Source organism: Siphateles boraxobius, unplaced genomic scaffold (genome assembly GCF_051911475.1).
Source record: "Siphateles boraxobius isolate OS27281-9 unplaced genomic scaffold, OSU_SipBor_1 13, whole genome shotgun sequence".
NCBI classification, from domain to species: Eukaryota; Metazoa; Chordata; class Actinopteri; order Cypriniformes; family Leuciscidae; genus Siphateles; species Siphateles boraxobius.
The window spans coordinates 24,779,792-24,801,004 of NW_027508733.1; the positions used below are offsets into that span (position 1 = coordinate 24,779,792).

A 21,213-nucleotide genomic window follows, 5' to 3' on the forward strand; every position below is an offset into this window, starting at 1 on the left:
CACATAAAATGCAACAGAGAAAAGATTGGACCTAAATTACGTCTTGGTTTTATATTTTAATAATTCAATACTTTGGTGTAGATGTGGGCATTTAGCACCTCCAAAATTCCCTTTCCCTTCCCAGAAGCCACCACTGTGAATTTCTGGTCAAGAGGTACCTGAAAGAGATAATGAAGGTGAGTAACGTAGTTATTGTACAGGGCCTTTGTGATGGTGAAGTTGAAGTCATGCGACCCTGGTGTAGTTCGTTTAATATAGCCTACATTTAGCTTTTAAATTCTGCCAACTGTATTTAGGCTTCAAAATTTATAAAAGTTGTTGTTCATTTGTGAATATTATCTTGATGAACTAAACATGTGAGAATCATAAACGTTTGTCTGTCACCAAGCTTTTTTTCTGCAGTAATCCAAATGCCAATGAAAAATTCCTATTGGGTTTTTGTTGGGGGAACCAGGGTGAAACAAAATTGAAATAGCTCAACACAAATGTTTCAAGTCGTTTCCCCAAATTCAACTGAAAATGCCACTTTTAGTGACTTCTACCGTCTCAAAATTATTCAACCCCCTGAATAGAATCCCTCACAACAGCACAAATCTGCAAAACAGGTGTTGTCTCAAGCACACCTGATGCAACTATTCAAGGGCTTCATTAGTTGGCCCAGGTGTGCTTGAGCGAGAACACATGAAATATCTGAACTGGCTAGGTTTGTTGAGTGTCACATTTGACTGCATGTTCGAAGTCAAAAGAATGGTCCAAAAAGTTAAGAGAAGATATCATCGCCCTTCACAAACAGGATACAAAAAGTTTGCGAAGGCACAAAATGGTTCTACTAACACAGTTGGAAGCATAGTTCGCAAGTTCAAAGTTAAAGGAACAGTGGTTATACTGGCCTGGATGGGTCAGAAAAAGGAAGCTATCAAAGGCTGCAACCAGATTTCTGAGAAGGCAGGTTCAGAAAAACCCTTGAGTGACTGAAAAAGACATGCAGCAAGACTTGGTGGCAACAGGCACTGATGTTTCAGCTGCACAGTAGGGCACTTAATAAACGCATGCAGTTTCCATGCCAAAACCTACACCATTACTGACCCAAAATCACAAGAAAGTTGGCTTCAATTTGCTCAAAATCATATAAATAAGCCACAGATGTCTTGAGATTCTGTTCTGTGGAGCGATGAAACAAAATTGGAGCTTTTCGGCCCTCTGAATCAGCGGTATGTCTGGACGATGAAGAATGAAGCGTATGCTTAAAAGAACACTCTGCCTACAGTTAAGCATGGTGGTGCTCTGCGGCTGCTTTATATCCTCTGGCACTGGAAACCTTTCTTGAAACCCACAGATTACCCCATAGAAAATCTCTGGTGGGATTTGAAAGCGGCGGTAGCAACACGCAAACCCAAGAATATTACTGAACTGGAGGCCGTTGCTCATGAGGAATGGGCTAAGAAACGCTGCCAGAAGCTGTTGTCTGGTTATAGTATTTCATTTGCAGCAGCAAAAGGGTGTTCTACTAAGTATTAAAGATGCGTGCCATGAAGGGGTTGAATAATTTTTAGACTGCAGAAGTCATTAAAAGTTGCATTTTCAGTTGAATTTGGGGGAACCACACAACATTTGGTTGAGCTATAATTTCTTTTGTTTGATTTGTTTATTGCAAACTGGTGAAAGGCTGTACATTTTGCCAATAAACCTGATTTTCTATGGGGGTTGATTCATTTTGATTAAAACTGTAAAAGGAGAGTTTGAAAGATACACTATCGCACCCGTGAAGATCGGGCCCTGTAAGCAACTTCGGGACTGAAGGTCCAGCGTACGTCACTGCGACCGGGAACACTGAGCTGCACCAATAAATTGAGGTCAGTAGGAGGAGGGCTCTTCACGAGGTACTCAGACAGGGCCTGTAGCACTACCATAGTAGACTGATGGGAGAAAAACAGTCATTATATATTAATAGCCATATACCTTAAATACAAATGTAAGACAATAAGTAAAGGTTTACACATAGTTTTTACCTGAGTAGAGCCGTACCCTCCCCCAATGCCACGCTTCTCGCTCAGCCATTGAAAGGGGGCGGCTGCTTCTTCCATGTGGCCACTTTTGATAAGCGCTAACAATGCGTAGCCTGTAGCTTCCAGTGTGAAGAAATAATTATCAGAGTCAGGCCAGTGGGTACGATCTGTAGACAGAAAATAAAGAAAGATGAGAAAGACAAGACCACCCAAAGCAACATATTTCATATTTTTGTTTTCAAAAGCTATGTACCAGGTGAGGCTAATTTTAGCAACATGCTCTTTATGCAGCCGTGGTTGGAGACTGCTAAGGCGTAGCATGCAATAGCCGCTGTGTACGGCCTCGACAGCCGGGGGAATTGCTCTCTTATGTACATCGCTGCTTTTCTGGACTTGTCCTGCAATGATCGAAAGTAGAAAATACAATTAGCACCAGTGAACATGTCAAAACGTATGTTATTAAATTTCTGTTTTCTGGTTTGCCCGGAAGTACAACATGAATCAGTGTTGTACCTTTGTATATTTACTTATATTTATATTGTTTTTTTATATATATAAAGGGGGGTGCTGATGCTGAATAAGTGGGCGGTCACTGTTTCTGTTTTCTGTTTGGTGGAGTTCCCTTCAGAATTGAAGGGAATGTACATTTAATGGCATCCTTTTCTTGTTTGTAAAATCAGCATGAAGCTGGCATATATCTTCCTGAACATGTCCAAATATTCTTAACTTCATTTTATTTCCATTATTGTACAATTTTATATTTATTATATATATTGGAATAAACTTGCTATTATTTAATTTAGCTATTGTATTAATTATAATTGTATAATTTAATTTAGCTTTTGTCCTAATTATGACATTTAGATATTTTTCTAATTATTTAATTCAGCTATTGTCTTATTTAATTTAGCTATTATATTAATTATTATTATTGTATAATTTAATTTATCTTTTGTACTAATTAGGAAATTTAGATATTGTATTAATGAGTATTATTGTATAATTTCATTTATCTTTTGTACAAATTATGAAATTTAGATATTGTTCTCTAATTATTTAATTCAGCTATTGTATTAATGAGTATTATTGTATAATTTAATCTAGCTTTTGTACTAATCACACTAATTGTTACATTTTTATATTTTTCTAATTACTTAATTCAGCTATTGTTTTAATTATTCTTATTGTATAATTTAATGTAGCTTTTGTAATAATTATTAAATTTAGAAAAATGTCATTTAACTACTATTTACTTCAGATGTTTTTAGCTATTTTAAAGAGTGAAGTTACCTGTATGTCAAGGCCTGGCTCTCGGCAGGTAACAGCGTTTTGTGCCTCTGCCAAAGCAATGAGCACGAATGCAGTCAGAGACACTCTGGATTCAGAGCCCCGCAGGCCTCCCTGCATCACAAAGCATGTGTACGCTAGTACTGCGAGAAAGCATTCAGATTATCATGAAACTAGTGCAATCACAGTTTTTAATTCTCACCGTCATACTGGTGTCGTAGACAGGATTGTTCTCCTGAAAGGATCGATCTGGACGCTGTTTATTCTTGAGGAGGTACAGCAGAGGGCCACACAGATGCTTCTCATCCACACTGATAAACGAGCGTGCCATGGAGAACACCTTTACCACATACGCAGTGACCCTGAGACGGACAGAGCATAAAGACACATGAACTCTACTGGGAAGCGTTCAATATCGTGCTGTAGTTTAAAGCTGCAGTAGGGAGTTTTGAGAAAATGTTGACTTAGCCTGAAAATTTGAAGAAGCACAACCTACAGGTCCAACCCCCTTGCTCTCTGCTGCGCTACAGCCCTCCCTCCACAGCTCCTCCCTCACAGCGGAGCCTGCCGTGAACGTTCAGGCTAGTAAGCAGGACCACCGATGACGGCGGATTATAAACAGTTATGGAACGTTCACTAATAAACATCAACAATATGCTTTACATTGACTATGGCCTGCCCATACTTTGACTTAAAACTTGGTCCTCAAATCATTATGTATTTTGCAATACATGTAACTTTATAAGGTTGCACTCTTTCTATAAGTTATAAATAGCTACTAAGATAACGTTAAAGGATTAGTTCACTTTTTAAAAAAACTTTTGCTGATAATTTACTCACCCCCATGTCATCCAAGATGTCCATGTCTTTCTTTCTTCAGTCGAAAAGAAATTAGGGTTTTTGATGAAAACATTCCAGGCTTTTTCTCCATATAATGGACTTGAATAGGACACAAACGTTTCAAGGACCAAATGACAGTTTCAGCGCAGCTTCAAAGGGCTTTAAACGATACCAGACGATGAATAAGGGTCTTATCTAGCGAAACGATCGGTCATTTAAAAAATAAATAAAAAACTTTAAGTTTTATAAGCACAAATGCATGCCTTGCTCTGTTCTGTGATGCACGTTCGTGATCCTGTTCGAACTCGTTCATCCAAATGAACGAATCTTTTTTCGAGTCATTTGTTCGTTGAATGAACGAAATGACTCTGAAAAAGACTCGTTCAAACTGAAGATTTGTTCATTTGGATGAACGAGTTCGGACAGGAGAGTCACGAACGACGGTACGCGCTCGCGCTGTGCAAGAGAGGGGTGATCAGCGCGTACACGAGCGTGATTGACACTGCTAAGACATTCCTCCTGGCTCTGATTGGTTCTTTCTGACCGGGAGCGGTGTATTTCTGCAAATGGCAATAGGACCACAGGGAGGAGCCAGAGGAGCTTGATTTTTTTCACAGATTATCTGTCTCATATTCTACTTTCAGGACATAATGACAGTTTTAACAAATATTTGTTTACAAAAGCTACCTTCTGGAGCTTTAAGAGAAGAGCTAGCATCATTACCATGTGCTGGTGCCTTCTTTGGCGTAGGGAGGGTACGAGTCATCCATTTTCCGATAATTAAGTTGATTTTCGTAACCTATAAATAAAACAAATATAGAATATAAATAATTGATCTTAATCATATTTGAAAGAATGCAGTTCATCCCCTGTTGGTGTCTCATTGCACCTTTTTGTATGTATTTGATGGCCTCTTCTCTGCGACTTACTCCCACAACGTCCCAGTTTGCACTGCGGTCCAAGTAATGGGCTGCAATGAGGGGCAGTGTGATGGTGGCCAGGTTCTGCTCCACACACCCGCCGGGCATGCGGATCAGTGATGCCAGCGAGTCCTCCTGAATGGAGTTATCAATGCTGTCAGCCAGCAAATCTCCTGAAGAACAGATAAAATACGCATACAGATCAGTAGAAATCTTCACGTCAACTGTCAAGAATTTACCAGTTTGGTTCATTCACACAAATGTCCATTATGTAATTGAGTGTTAATACCATTTCATAATATTGTGAATATTGCTTAATAAAATGTCAAACCTCTGACATTGACAAATGTCTCCGGCAGAGATTTTGGGACAACGGCGTCCAGCTGCATCTTCTCCACTTCTATCATCTGTCTCCCAGCTGAGACGAAGGAAATATTTTATCATTTATTATAGCAAAAATGTATAAAATAAATCATATAATGAATAAATTATTAAAATTAACATATACATTTTAATAATATAACATATACTTTTCATGGATCAAGACCCATTTATACTGTGTAAAACTTTTAAAAAGAAAAATGTAAGCGTGATTTTATAATTATAGATAATTATACAAAGTATATATGTATATATTCATACACAGTATATCACACAAATGTATATATATATATATATATATATATATATATATAATTTTTTATTTTTTTTCTACGTCCCATGACGCTTTGCACAAATTATGGGAGTAAGTTCTGTTAAACTGTAAACAAACAGCGAAAGGTTCGCTCTATGAACGCAATAAGCATTTTTAAAAACTGGGTACAATGAAGACATTATTCTACTCGCTCTTCAACCATCGAACATCGAGTGATAATATTTCAAAGTGATTTCCGTCATTTTGACAAACAGTAACTACTGTGTTTACCTGCTTTAGAAACATTTCAGTAAACACTGCTAATAGGGATTTGAAGTGTAAAGGGGCAATTACATTTTAAAGCATCCATGTGAAAACAAACCAGGAAAGAGACGTGAGGATTTTGGGAGAAAATTTTTAAATTCTAAGTGCATTCCAGTGAATTATTCATGGGCTATATCATAAATTACAAGAACAGACCACAAACGCGCAGCATATTATGTATTTGTTCATACTGTTACAGGGGAATCCAAAAGAAAAAAAGAGCAGACATTCTTGGTATACAATGTCACATTCAAATACCAAGCATTTATGTTATGTATATGAACTAGAAAGAAGTTGTACAGCTCTTTCAGCCAAACTTCTGATTTTAAGTTATTTGTTTCAGTCTTTTTGGGTCAAAGGCAAGAATTTGAGTTTATTAAATGTTTTGGTAACACTTTATTTCCATAGTCCACTTTAGACATTCTACTAACTATAAGTAACTTTGCAGCTACAAGTCAACTAACTGTCATTAGAGTATTAGTAGACTGTCTGCTTAATATCTGCTAACTCTTTATTTTGTTGGTCCCCCAATTGACATTCTACTGACTATAAGTAACTTAGCAACTACAAGTCAACCCTAACATCTAACCATAACCTAAGAGTCTAGTGACAGTCTACTACAGTCTACTAATACTCTAATGACAGTTGGTTGACATGTAGTTGAAAAGTTACTTACAGTTAGTAGAATGTCTAAAAGTGACTATCGAAATAAAGTGTAACCAATGTTTTTTGTGTTATTGCATTGATCATGAATAACTTATGATTTCCAACCAGTCTTACCACGGTCTCCTTTCTCAGCGGGGTTCAACACAAAACTTCTCACTTTAATTGTCTGGATGCCTTCTATCTAAAACACAAGATATAGCATCATATCCCAGACAGTAACTAAAAACACATAACATGTAACATATCTAATATATATATGTTCAATATTACGTGTGTGAGACACAAGACGGAACAGGATTTAGTAGCCCACTTACTACCACACGTAGATTCTTCCTCACGGCATCTTGCCCCATGAAGGAGGCCGCGATGGCTGTGACCTGTAGGGGGAGCTCTCCTGTTTTGAGGGGGATGATAGTGTATGTAATGAGCTTGGAGGAGCTGGCCTGCACCGAAACCTGCTGTCTGTGGGGTCCGCTAAATGCCACACTACACATGTCCTCTGTCTTCTCCAGGATCACCATTACCTGCAAACAGACAGTTGTTCAGGTCAGGTCACAGAGACGTCAGAGTGGGGGTGTGGTCATCGTTTGGTTGCGGTTTGAATCGAACCTCCAGTTTTGATTTCCTGTAGTTGTGGACCACAGCTTTGATTTGCACATGTTCATTTCTGGACACCGAGTGAGGCAAACGCAGGTCTATGAAGAACGGCTTCCACGTCTGCACGTTATACGGTTCCGCTACACAGAAACCTGCAAGAGGTTCACAAACCAGGAACAATCTCATTCTCAGGGACATTTTCACATTCGTTCTCAGAAATGTCTGACATGTAGCATGAAAAGCTATTCGGTGGTGGCCGGCAGACACTGCCATCCTTTCTTGCCCTCTTTTAAAAAAACACTGGATTTTATAGCTTTGTATGATAAAATCCTTCTTTACAAGACCTGATAATTATTTTGGTATATAATCATATCAATATTGAAAAGTGTAATTAAAGAGTTGCATTAAAAAGTTTATTTTAACTAATGGTGTAATTTTCTACCATATACAATTGAATAAAATTATCAGCTAGCTAAATAATAATTATTAAAATATGCATAATTCATATGAAGAAGTGCTTGACAAGTAGCCTAACATTAAAAGCTAAATAACTATTAATACAAATATTTGTAATTCATATGCAGAAATGTTTGACATGTAGGATTAAAAGCTAAATAATTATTAATAAATAATTATAATGTATAATAATTAATACATTTGAAGTGCTGCATTAAAAGTGAAATGATTATTATTAAAATATTCAGAATGTATATGAAGAAATGCTTGGCATGTAGCATTAAAAGCGAAACATTATTATATTCATAGTTCACATGCAAAAGCGCTTGACAGGTACTAGTTAACCAATTATTAAAATATCACATTCATATGCAGAAACACTTGATATGTTATGTAGCATTACAGGCTAAAAAATAATTATTATTATTAATGCATTTAATAATAATACATCCATAATTCATATGCAGAAATGCTTGTCTTGTAGCATTAAAAACTACATATTAATTATGAATATATTCCAAAATTCATGTGCAGAAATGGCTCATATAGCATTCAAATCTAATAAAAAAGTATCATAATTCATTTCTTTACACTGTAATTATTCAGCTATCACTATGGCAGATCTAAAACCATATAAAGGAGCTCTGCCCAGACACACAGACGCTTCAGACAAGATCAGGAATGTTTACCCTTCTCAGGTGAGGCACTGACGGCTAGAAAACCCCACTGAGTGATACTGTCAGGAAGAACCGTGTCCACTGAAAACACAGCCAGCCTGGAATAACAGACACACTTCATCAGTTACCATGATAAAAGTGGGACTTCTTCCCTGAGTCAAAGTCAGACTCTTACCCATCAGACTTGGGTACGCTGGGGAGCCTGATGTCAGTCCACAGCCACGACTCAAAGAACTTGGTGCGCACGTAAATGTCTTCTATGTCAGCGAAATCATCTTCATCGAACTCTTGCTCCTCCTCCTCCTCCTCCTCCACCTCCTTCTCTTTCATCCTATCAACATGTCTGTCCTTGTGTGGTGAAGCCCCAAGTCTGGGGAAGGGCACGGATCGGGCAACCTCAACACGTTCTGAAAAACTGAACGATCTAAAATAATCTACGGCATGTCCACTATGAAGCATAGGGAAAATACGGGAGGTGGTGGTTGGTGGAGGGGTGGTGGTTGGTGGAAGGGTGGTCGTCGGAGGCCTGGTAATGACACCAAGCTCCTCTCCTCTGTACTGTGCGCAACAGTGAAGGAAAGCTAGCACGCAGCTCCAGTCCTCGGTGATGTAGAGGGAGCGGCGGTAGCACGAATAGGGCATGGGGATCTCCCTCATGCCATCCACACAACATCTCTGCAGTAACTCGTCAGAATATACCTTCTCTGAGAGAAAGGAACGTGTTAAGGCAGGGTGACCTAGCGCATTAGCTCGACTCGCTCATTTTGGCTAGCGCTTTTGCAAACACTTTCATATGTCCGCTTCTCTAACAAACTGTAAAATACCAAACTTTTGAAAGATTTCTGTTGCACAGATGACAGCGACTCACCCAGCTGCTCTCTGAGCTGCAGTTTGGCAGCAGAACGTCGTCTTCTAGATTTACTGGAGCAATCTGTTCCAAACAAACCACAGTAAATACACTCGTAAAAATAAAGGTTCTTCATTGACACCAGTGGTTCCATGAAGAACCTTTAACATCCATGGAACCCTTCTATTCCACTAAAGGTTCTTGAGAGTGGAAAAAGGTTCTTTAAAATTCTCAATGAAAAAAAAAATGTTCACTGAAAGGTTCTTTTGGGGAACCAGAACTGGTTCTTCTATGGCATCGCTGTGAAACCAAGATGGCGAATGGGACGTGGATGCTGAAGGTGAAATTCACCCTAGAGAGCATCTCAACGTAATACCAATGGAATTTGGTATTATTGCCATAATGTTACTTTACCATTAACCGGCAATACATTACTGTGTTGAAGTCCCCCGGTAGTCAATCATTTTATCCCTTAAAAATCATCGTTGATCACCAAAATTAAATTTTTACACGTTTTTGCCTTAAAATAGCTTGAATGTAACTCTACAACCTTGCCTCATTTAGTATACGCGGTTCTATGGATATGCAAATTAGCCCCGCCTCCACTCACTCACACCAGCTCAGAGATCCACTCGTTGATGATTCACACGTTGACGTGATTGGTTACAAGGTAGTTTTTGACGTCAGAAACACCAGCGCTTTTGAGCCTGTCTTTGGTTCACCGCAGTTTTAAGGAGAAAATACTCAGCAATGGTTTTGACTTATGACTTTGCAGTTTGCACATGTTTTTTCTTAAAGCATATTAAAAACACCTCATAGACATTTAAACAACATTAAAAGCTTGACTTTCACCACAGGGGGACTTTAACTATAGGCAAGATCTTTTAAAAGGCTGCATAACAACTGTAGTCTCAGAATGACTGTCAAAGGGATATACCGTACTTGTCCTGCATTTTTAATTAGACATTTGGTTGCACTTTATTTGAATGTGCGTGTACAGTGTATTTACCCAAGAAAGTACTGGTTTATATAAGGTAACCACAAGGGTTAATGTAAGTAGCTAGTTATTACACAGTTATTGCAATTACTATAATAAGTAGATTGATGTACATGGGGAACATGTCTGAAAAATAAAGTGCTACCATACATTTAGTTTAGAAATTAAAAGTGTGCCATTTTTGTGCAATTTTGTGTGAACTTTTGAACTTTCTATTCATCAAAGAATCCTAAACAAAAATGTATCGCGGTATCCATTTAAAAATATATATATATGTTTCACAATATTACTGTTTTACTGTATTTTTGATCAAACAAATGCAGCTCTGATGAGCATAAGAGACTTCTTTCAAAAAAATTAAATATGTTCCAATCTTTGAACGGTAGTGTAATAACATTTACTCTAGTCCAAATATTAGATGTTAATGCTGTGTGTGTGAAGGACCTTTTTTGTAGTCAGTGGAACTTCCTGTGCTGGAATAAAACATCAGTCCTGCATCACTGAATACACCCATATTATTCTTGCCTCCTCCAGAGGTGCAGCCCATATCGCCCTGTCCCACCACCTCCCACACCTGAATGAAAGAGTCATGAGTATCAATGAGACCCTGGAGAAGGTTCTGGAGAGTACAGTGAAAATAACATCATCTCTCACCTTCTTCTGCGTCAGGCGGCTTTTACTCAACAGAAAGATGGCGTTATCCACCGCAACCAGGCTGACCTTTGCTCCCGGGTCACCTTTCACTTCAAATTTAAAGCTGCTGCCTGGTGAGTAGGAATTGAGTTTTTCTCCCTTCACTGGTCCTACACTGAGCTAATACATTCATAAAACACTCAAATTAAATAATGCCCTTATAAATAAACGAATGTAAGCAACTATTATGGCATTAAACTTATATGGCCTTTTTTTGGGGGACAAAGTAACCTCTTAAAGGTGCACTGTGTAATTTTTAGTGGCGTCTAGTGGTGAGGTTGGGAATTGCAACCAACAGAAGTTACGGTGGCCGTCAGTAGAAGATGTCGTCTGAGACAGCAGAGAGTAGCCAGTTTCAGCAATTAGGTTTCTTAACAAAGATAAATTAATAAATTAGGTGTACTTAATTATTCATTAAAACAATATGTTAATGCGAATATTATTGTTACTTGTTCATCATTGTTTTATTCGCTGACTTTAGCTAGCTTCTTTGCACGAAGAACAACATAGTGATGAAATGCATTTGTCCGTTTAGGGCTTCTGTAGAAACATGTCGATGTAAGAGGACCTGCGGTGTACAGTATGTTGATAGAAATGGCTCATTCTAAGTTATAAAAACACAACGGTTCATTAATTAAGGTTTTTATACACCACTGAAAAAATAGTTATGTATATGATATTGCATTTTTGTCAACAGATCCTCCTAAATATTACACATGTACCTTTAAGTGGTTTAAAAGCCAGAAGCAGAATTACTTACATTATTGAAAAATAGGCGTAAAGTGCTAGAATGTTAAAAAATTCTTATGGACGCAACATGAACTCACCGAACCTACACACCGGTCCTCCACGTCAACAAACACAGAGTCTGCCACCACTTCCGCTTTAAGTTTCCATGGCAAAATGTAGTACGCCACAATCCGAAAGGAAGGTAGCATTTCTGTGGTAACCAGCAGAGGAATGTTTATGACAGCCAGGTCTTTGACATTCACTCTCCCAGCATGGATTATATTTCCCTTGTTTAACACCTATAGAAACAATTGTAAGTGTAATCAATACCAAGATTGCAGTCATTTTCATCACAAAATGTCCCAAGTGTCATACTCACGGCATACGTCAGATGCTCCACAAGCTTTTTTTGATTTGGTGGGGATTTGATGTGCGCTTGGACGTTGAGTCTGTCGCCCACCAGCACTCGATCGAGACCCACGGAGATATGCAGGAAGTTCCTGTAGCCGGAATAAGGGCTATATGGCTCCACACGCATTTCTAAAACAGCCTGCTGTTCTGGTTTCAGTGAAGGATCCGCTGTCTCCACCTACATATGAATATGTCAATCATGACAATTCTCTGGGTAGTTTTGGCAGGTTAATGAATACAACAATGTTAAAGCTATTAGGCAAAATTCACTTTTGCATGGTGTTTGGACATAACTGTGTGATGGCAGTGTGTGTACACAATCACCCTGTAGTGATGAAAATCCACCCACTCCTTTTTTTTAATCCCCATAAATCATAAGCAGTGTCTCCCAACGACCTGTTTTCAGAATGCGGCTTTAGTGACGTCACTAAAGCCACAGGCCCCGCCCACGAGTGTTGACAGACACTGCCGTTTTAACATAGGACCGCCCTGATCAAGTTCACAGCGAGTTGAGAGTTGTACACATACATCCGCCATTGCTGCACTGACGAGAATGTTTCCCAAGCGTTGTCGGTGTTGAGTAGCTGGATGTATCAATATAGCTCTATTTCTTTACTGGCGATAGGCCTAATACGGTGGCCGAGAGGTGCAAAACAAATCACAATTATAAAAACAAAATAACAAGTCAGAAAACACAACGACAATTCAGAAAACAAAATAACATTTCAGAAAACACAATAACAATTCAGAAAACACATTGACAATTCAGAAAACAAAATAACAATTCAGAAAATAAAATAACAATTCAGAAAACACAACGACATTTCAAAGAAAACGGAAAAGGTAGGTACATTTTGAGAATTGCAAACTTGTCGCTGATTGGACGAGACACCTGTCAATCAAGCTTTACGGGAATTAAGAAATTTGTGATCAACTTTGTTTTGCTAAATGCGAAAATGGAACACATTAAACATTACTTTGAAGAAGGACAGTCATATGCCGTGATTGTGGACATGCTGGTGAAATACCACGGTATTAAAACTATTTACAAGATTACTAAAAAATATTTACATGCGCTTCGTGAGGCACACACGCAAGGTCTCTCGCTCTCTGTCTCTACCTCTCTGCCGTGCGCTACACGGTTTAAAGCTCGCGAGCTCTAGATTCTCTAGAGCTCCGAGTTTTTAACTAATTTGCGGGCAACAGGGAGCCGCTATCAATATGCGGGGAACTTCCGAGAGACTTAGGATGTCTGCATATAACTCCATGGGACCGAACTATCTTTGGCATGTTGATGGGTGCGATAAACTTAAGCCATTTGAGCACAAGCTCATTTTAATGTCGTGGTATGTCACCAGCATGTTCACAATCACGGCATATGAATGTCCTTCTTCAAAGTAATGTTTAATGTGTGTTCCATTTTGATCACAAATTTCTTACTTCCTGTAAAGCTTGATTGACAGGTGTCTCGTCCAATCAGCGACAAGTTTGCCATTCTCAAAATGTACCTACCTTTTCCGTTTTCTATGAAATGTCGTTGTGTTTTCTGAATTGTTATTGTGTTTTCTGAATTGTCGTTGTGTTTTCTGAATTGTTATTGTGTTTTCTGAATTGTTATTTTGTTTTCTGAATTGTCAATGTGTTTTCTCAATTGTTATTGTGTTTTCTGAATTGTCGTTGTGTTTTCTGAATTGTCGTTGTGTTTTCTGAATTGTTATTGTGTTTTCTGAATTGTCGTTGTGTTTTCTGAATTGTTATTTTGTTTTCTGAATTGTTATTTTGTTTTCTGAATTGTCAATGTGTTTTCTGAATTGTTATTGTGTTTTCTGAAATGTTATTTTGTTTTCTGAATTGTCGTTGTGTTTTCTGACTTGTTATTTTGTTTTTATAATTGTGCTTTGTTTTGCACCTCTCGGCCACCGTACCCTAAGGTTATTGATCATGGCAGTAATGAAAGTGAGAGTGTGCACTTTATATCATAGGAGTTGTTTTACAGATATACAGATTACCAGTTTATTAAGCACCCCCTGAAAAGGCGTGTATATATTTGTTTACTGTTAGTTGTAACAAGTGTTTTTTTGTACTTCGCTGTGTATGTTGATGCTTACAGTGATTTTCTGGAGTAAAATTGTCACTTCGTCTTTTGTGTGATGTACAATAAACGTCATTGAACTCATCAGTATATTTTTGGCCAACATTCGGACGCGTTCCTCTACAACAGGCTTGTACTTGATAAAAGCAAGATGAAAAAATAAGTTATAACTGTAATTAACCTAGACTATACTGCCCTACAAAGCAAAAAGGCAGTAACTACGCAGAGTGCAGAACTGAGAAAAATGACTTTAAAGTTATCCTGTTATCCAGCCTAAGTAGTTGTAGGTAGATTATTGGACATGTGGCTGTTTTGTTACTTTATATTAGCTTATTCTTTGTACATATCAATCCTCATATTTAATTTGATATTTTAACCCTATTTTGCAGTTACTGTATTCTTGCTTTGTATTACTTAACAAAAAACGTGGCACAATACCAAGGAAAAAGGCAGTAACTACAGATTAAATGAAAAAGAGAGAAAATTAGTGGCATGAATGTAAATCCACATCTGTCTGTGTCTGTCTGTCTGTGTACTGCAACAAATTGTTATTATTATTATTATTATTATTATATGGACCTACAGGACAGCATCTTAACTCTGATCAATATATGTATTGATGTCTGTATATCATAATATTTCATTGTACAGGAAATAACTTAAATTAGGTCCATGACAAAATAATGGATGAATTAGGCTAACACAATAAATTAATAATTTTGCACCCTTAATGAAAATGAAGAAAGAAAAGCCAACACACAAAAAGCAGCCTGGCTTCATACGTTACATTAGGCCTATAATAGGATAAAACATAGAAGCTTGCTTTCATGCAGAGGGACAACATTTTCATAGGTTAATATAATTAAGGGGAATCCAAATTAAATATATAATTTTATATTCTGAAGAAGAAACCGTGCAATAAATAAATGCTTAGGAACAGGAACCAATGTGTTTGAGCCTTAGCGCTAAGGGGGGTGTAAATACCTGCCGGCTCGCTCTGTCTGCAGAAGTTTGTTTTTGTTGAAAGCATGGATGCTTACAACAGTAAAGAGAAAGATGTCAGTTTTGCTCACAACTTGCTAACTTATCTAAACAGCGGACATAGTCTTCAAACAGCGGCCGCGAAGAGAGTGTGTTTTAAGTTGAACAGACACCTGTCACGTTAAAGAATAACTGTTACACCGATAGCTGTGTTTATGGACACATATATTCTCCTGCTGGACAACAACGCTGTGAATGATTAGCCTATGAAAAAAGAAGACGCCGTTCATGTAGGCTAATAAGAGCGAAGAAGATCACGCTGACTGCTTGGATGTTATGGGATAGCCTGATGCCTTAAGAAGTTTTACCTCCGCCCAAAGGTTATCTTTTGGTGCTGTGTATGTTTGTCTGTTCGTTAGTAAGATAACTCGAAAAGTACTGTACGAATTTGGATGACATTTTCGGACAACATGGGTATTAGGACAAGGAACAGATTACTACATTTTGGTGGTGATCCGGAACACGGGACATTTGGAATTGCCTCAGTGACCTATTAGGCTACCTTGACAGAAGTTAGTGCTCTCCGAGTGCTTTTCTAGTTATTGAATATTTTTTCACCGCTGGTTGGATTATAACTTTGTGACATGAACAACAAAATGATGACATGGCATCGGCGATGATGTGAAGTTACAGAGAATAAAGTTACAGCTCGAAGCAGGGAGGATCAGGGGCAGGTTAGAAAAGCTATTTAAAACATCGCCTGTCAATTAGCATAATGCTATCTGAATGGACCTCTGAGAGGAAGTCCCGCCCTGGTGGCTGACAGGAGTTTATATTGTGATAGCCTAGCCTCTAAATGTTTAATCTGTCACTCTTACTTACCATTCTCCGGGTATTTTCTTTTCAACGCCAGTTCGACCATCTTCTTTCCCCGGCTTTGTGCCATCTCAAACAAAATTTGTGTGAAGTTAGAAGGGTAAAAATGTTAAAACCGTCCCGTGAGGATGCCGCGAAATCAGCTGTGTGTTCACCATGGCAACAGTAACTACACTGCGCAGCAACACGGTTATTTTTTGTTAGGTAAAACATAACAAGAATACAGTAATGGATGTTACTGTATTCTTGCTTTGTTTCACTAGGGCTTTTTGCAGTTACTGTAGAAACGACTACCATTTTTCTCCAAAACAACACACATTTGAGATAAGATGTTTTGTCACATAACAAAGGATGCCTTGAATGTCATGAAAATGATAATAACTCATTTTTGACCAAAAATGCAGTTACTGCCTTTTTGCTTTGTAGGGCAGTATACCTGTTCTATGTACATACAGCATATATTCTCTGGCTCTGTGGGCATTATTGTCCGACTCCGGGTCGAAATGAACATGGCTACTGAGAGTTAATGTTTTGATATTATCATTCCGTGAGATGAGATTGCCCTGGCTCTGAGCGCGAGCTCGTGAGGCTCCGCCCTCTGGGCCGACAGCAGCTGCTCATTTGCATTTAAAGGGATACACACTAAAACGGTGCGTTTTTCTGAGACTTTTTACAAAGTGACTATGTAAACATGCTGTAAAAAATTATCTGTTGGGTATTTTGAGCTAAAACTTCACATACACACTCTGGGGACATCAGAGACGTATTTTACATCTTGTGAAAAGGGGCATAATAGGTCCCCTTTAATGTTTTTGGTCTTGGCGGACTAGATCTGCTACACTGCTGCTTCTGCTGCAGAGCAAGTATGGACTTGCTACTGCTAATAGATACACAAACACGCTGGAGTTAGCATAAGATAAGGAACTCTGATAGCACACCGCAGGACTAGCTTACAGAAAACACTGAACTAGACTATTTAAATGTTGAGCAAGCGAACTCATTGGCTGCAGAATGAGCAGAAGCCAATCAGCTTGTGCCATGCAGTAATGATGTGATTGTTTGCAGATTGCATGTATAGGATTCTGCCCAGTGTATATATATATACAGTATACAGTGGTGGTCAGAATTAATGGCACCCCTGGTAAATATGATCAAAAATGCCTGTAAAAAATAAATCTGCATTGTTATCCTTTTGATCATTCATTCAAAAAATGTTTAATTGAAGTAGATTAATTGAAAGTGGGGGGGGGGGGGGGGGGGGGGTATAACATTATGAAATAAATGTTTTTCTACAAAACAATGAAAGGTTATATTTTTGAGAAGATTTTTTAATGAAATAACAAAAGGATAAACCATGCAGATTTATTTTTTACAGCCATTTTTGACCATATTTACCAGGGGTGCCATTTATTCTGACCACCACTGTATATTATATATATATATATATATATATACATATATATACACACACACAAATTCAGCTCACAGTTAAATACAATTTTTATATTGTTTCTATTGTGCGTGTATGTTTTTTCGGTGATTGACTTACTTTCAGTATATGTGATTTACCAAATGAGCTGGCCGTGTTAGGCATGTTGATATGGACTTTGATGGTGCCGCTGTGAACACTGATTGGGCTTTCAACCAAGCAGATTTTAACAGGAATATTAGGGGCTGGAGAGCCGTCATGGTTACTCACTGTAACCTAAGCAACAAAATACAAACTAATTTGTAATAATGCTACCGTCATGTGCTAAAATCAACAATCCTATCATAAAATCAGATTAAAGGGATAGTTCACCCAAAAATGACAATTTTGTCATAATTTACTCCGCGCCTAATATCTTTTTTAGAAGGAAACTAAAAATAAATATTTTAAAAAAGACAAAATTGACGAAAACACATAAAATTACTAAAACTTAAACTAAAATAAAAAACCTTGAAAATATAAAAATAAAACCTTTTCAAAATAATAGACACCATAATAGTAGTATATAAATAACAGTAGAATAACACTTTTACACATATTGCTAGTATTATATATTTAGTTTCAAATGAATTTCTAATTTTAAGGTTTTTTTACATATACAGTAGGCATATATATATATATATATATATATACTGTATATATATATATATATATTTTTTTAAACTTAAAGTTAAAGTTAGAAATGCCTTGTACTGGGAATTAACTGAAATGAAAGAAGTTAACTAAAATTACTAAAACTTAAATAACAATAAATTTAAGCCAAATATAAATGTTTTTTTAATCTACTAGAAATGACAAATGCACATAAGAAAACTACTAAAACTTAAACTGAAACATAAAAATGAAAGCTAACTCAAAATATGAACAAATACTTTAAATAATACTAAAATTAAACCGCTATTGAGTTCTGTTTGGAGCCAGACAGCGCGTGTTCACCCTCCAGTGTGTGGAACAGAGCAGCTTGGGCATTCTGCTCAATCTCACAGGTATGAAATGACATGAAGGTTGAACTATCTCTGAAGCAGTAAACATCGCAACAGAAATTCAATTACCGTCATGCCAAATGGCAGGCCATGTTTGAAATACTTTGGTGTGTCCCTGATGGAGAGCATGTAGGGTGATATTACTATTTTAATGCCGGATTTCTCTGCTTCCACGAGGTCGCTACCTGAGAAGAAAGTTAAGACGTGTTTTCAGAAACTCTCAATAATGAGGCGAACGCTGATATTTACTGATTTCCCCACCTGAGCTGGTCATTACTGACGCTTTGACGTACACAGAAGACCCCACTAGAGTGTTTGTGTCAGGATAGACCCTCTTTATCTCCTCCATAGTCAAACTAACAATTCCTCCATTCAGCTGCAATTTATAAAACATAGATTACAAAAGTCTCTTTCTACAAAGCTGATTTAATGTTAAGATACTTAAAGTGAAGTTCTTTTTTTCTTGTTTAACCACTTACATCATTCAGTTGCTTCATAGATGTGAGTCTCTCCTTCTCACCATTTATTTCAATACCAAACAGCACATATGCAACACCTTGCACTGGTTCACCATAAAGATACCTGAAAGATATATATACAGTGACCTCAAGGTTTTTGGCAACTTATGAATGTATGAATTCAATAAACTGCTGTTCAAAAATCAGTAAGATTTTGTAATGCTTTTGAAAAAAGTAGATGTAATAATTTTATTACAACAATTTAAAATAACTTTTATATTTGAATATATTTTCAAAAAAAGATGCAACATTTTTGAATGATAGAACATATCTAAAAATGTTACTTCAGCGTCTAAATGCATTTAGATCATAGAGTAGTTTGATTCACACACCTGGCTGTTACTTCTACTTCCAGCTTATCTGCATCTAGACCGAGGTGGGACGTCTTTGGAGTCAAAGTGACATTGAATGCTGGGAGCACTTGGGAGCAAGCAGAAATGGCGTTAACCCACCGACAGAGGAAAAAAATAAAAAGAAGATTATATGAATTGCTTACCATATTTCTTTACTTCAAACTCTCTGCTGAAAATGTTCTCTTTTCCCTTATCAAACTTTGCAACAACTTTCCACTTGCCCTCTCTAGAAAATCAAAAAGATCAGCAGCTACACGAGTACAAGGTAAATAAAAATGTATTATAATAATATTAATAATATATAATATTAATATAAATTAAATTATTTGATGATCTTATATTTTAATTAAATATATATAGTGATTTAAAATATTTAATATATAATTAATTATAAAATAATCATATATATAAGTTATGAAATATAATGATATATAAATATATTGTGTATGTAAATGTAAAATATTGAATGTTTAATTAATTATAAATCAGAGATAATTACATTTAAACACCCAAACTATACTAATTGTGTAATTATACTATACACCACAAATGAAGAGTTCTGTATGCATACTTGACTACAGTGGAGAGGAGGTAGGTGTCAGATAGTATCCCATCTATTGCTTTGGCTCTGGAAATACCATGTACTGCAATACCATCTGGATTCTTAAACATAAGCCAATTGAGCCATAAAACATTGTTGCAGAAAAATAAACTGTTGCCTTGCAAACTGTAAACGTAAATGCCAACGACAGTCACCTGAATCTCAAGAGATATGATTCTCTCAGAAGCACTGAATTCTGAATCAGATACAAAAGCCCTGCAACGCACTGGAAAATGCAGGAATGATCAAGGAAAACACAAAGGATTGAACAATGCACTAATAATAGTAGGGATTACCAATGTGCTAAACAGCATGTGAGAGCTGACCTGCATCTCCAGGGTTGTAAACAGGTTTATCAGTCTGAATGAATATGTGTCCAGTGCGGAACGACACTGTTATTACTCTTTCTGCACGATGGAAGTGGCCGAACTGAACAACCAGCTTCACATATTTCTTCTTTCCATCTGGATGTAGCACATTTGGATCAATCTGGTAAAAGACCGTATTTATTTAGGTTCAGCAAGCAACAATGTCTCAAACAAGTGAGAACTTTAACCAACCAAGATCAAATACATCCAAATTCACCTCAATGCTCTTGAGGACGCTGTAGTTGTTGTCTGACCTGAGGATAACTGAGTCCCGCAAATAGACAGTTTCGGAGACTGGATAGTCAAAGACCTGGAAAGTGACTTTTAGTAACCGGGACAGATTCTGAGCCTCTAGCAGGATGTTTTGTTTCGTTCCAGGCCTTATCTTTGCTGGAGCTAGAATAGAAAACCTAAACCAAAACATACACATCCAAGCACACATAACTTCGATGTGGAAAACATGTTTTGTTTCCAAATTGATATATTTAAAACGATTTTATTTTTGTGGCAAAAGAAGTAAAAAATGTCAAAGTGCTCTAACCTAAAAGAAATTATGAATAGCCTGACGTTTTTAAAAGAATAATTCTGATCTAAAAAAATAAGTGTGTTACCCAACTCTAAGGTCAGAGGACAGTTGTGTAGGCTACTTACGTCGGAGACGGGTCAATAACCGGGTCACTGTCAACACAGAACACACTCATTTACAGATAAACCCTATTTGATTTTACATACAAAAAAATCAATACTGAAAATTGTACATCCATCAACATTTTTTCACAAAATTATCTCAGCAGCACAAAATACACAACACAAAAAAAGATATATACGTACACTATTTGCATATTAGGTCCCCAAACTGTCCTCTTGC

At 37.2% G+C, this 21,213-nt stretch overlaps 1 protein-coding gene across 2 annotated transcripts in view; it reads right to left on the bottom strand.

Annotated features, from left to right (window-relative positions):
• The window catches only part of c3b.2 (complement component c3b, tandem duplicate 2), a 30,472-nt gene that overhangs the window by 8,941 nt on the left and 318 nt on the right, over positions 1–21,213 (bottom strand). The window contains exons 2-32 of one of the 2 annotated variants that reach the window (XM_077226731.1): positions 21,177–21,212; positions 20,997–21,023; positions 20,563–20,755; positions 20,304–20,466; positions 20,133–20,203; positions 19,948–20,039; positions 19,520–19,602; positions 19,356–19,443; positions 18,985–19,087; positions 18,767–18,881; positions 18,575–18,690; positions 17,583–17,738; positions 12,053–12,262; positions 11,772–11,972; positions 10,906–11,064; positions 10,696–10,825; positions 9,276–9,338; positions 8,583–9,111; positions 8,420–8,505; positions 7,287–7,426; positions 6,992–7,201; positions 6,792–6,858; positions 5,385–5,471; positions 5,023–5,226; positions 4,857–4,932; positions 3,496–3,655; positions 3,297–3,407; positions 2,260–2,404; positions 2,010–2,173; positions 1,761–1,916; positions 99–158 (exon numbers count right to left, since the gene is read on the bottom strand). In XM_077226731.1, the coding sequence (XP_077082846.1) occupies positions 99–158; positions 1,761–1,916; positions 2,010–2,173; positions 2,260–2,404; positions 3,297–3,407; positions 3,496–3,655; positions 4,857–4,932; positions 5,023–5,226; positions 5,385–5,471; positions 6,792–6,858; positions 6,992–7,201; positions 7,287–7,426; positions 8,420–8,505; positions 8,583–9,111; positions 9,276–9,338; positions 10,696–10,825; positions 10,906–11,064; positions 11,772–11,972; positions 12,053–12,262; positions 17,583–17,738; positions 18,575–18,690; positions 18,767–18,881; positions 18,985–19,087; positions 19,356–19,443; positions 19,520–19,602; positions 19,948–20,039; positions 20,133–20,203; positions 20,304–20,466; positions 20,563–20,755; positions 20,997–21,023; positions 21,177–21,212 (4,201 nt within the window). Of the gene's footprint in view, positions 1–98; positions 159–1,760; positions 1,917–2,009; positions 2,174–2,259; positions 2,405–3,296; positions 3,408–3,495; positions 3,656–4,856; positions 4,933–5,022; positions 5,227–5,384; positions 5,472–6,791; positions 6,859–6,987; positions 7,202–7,286; positions 7,427–8,419; positions 8,506–8,582; positions 9,112–9,275; positions 9,339–10,695; positions 10,826–10,905; positions 11,065–11,771; positions 11,973–12,052; positions 12,263–17,582; positions 17,739–18,574; positions 18,691–18,766; positions 18,882–18,984; positions 19,088–19,355; positions 19,444–19,519; positions 19,603–19,947; positions 20,040–20,132; positions 20,204–20,303; positions 20,467–20,562; positions 20,756–20,996; positions 21,024–21,176; position 21,213 lie in introns of both variants that reach the window. The other variant, XM_077226730.1, reaches the window with a different exon arrangement.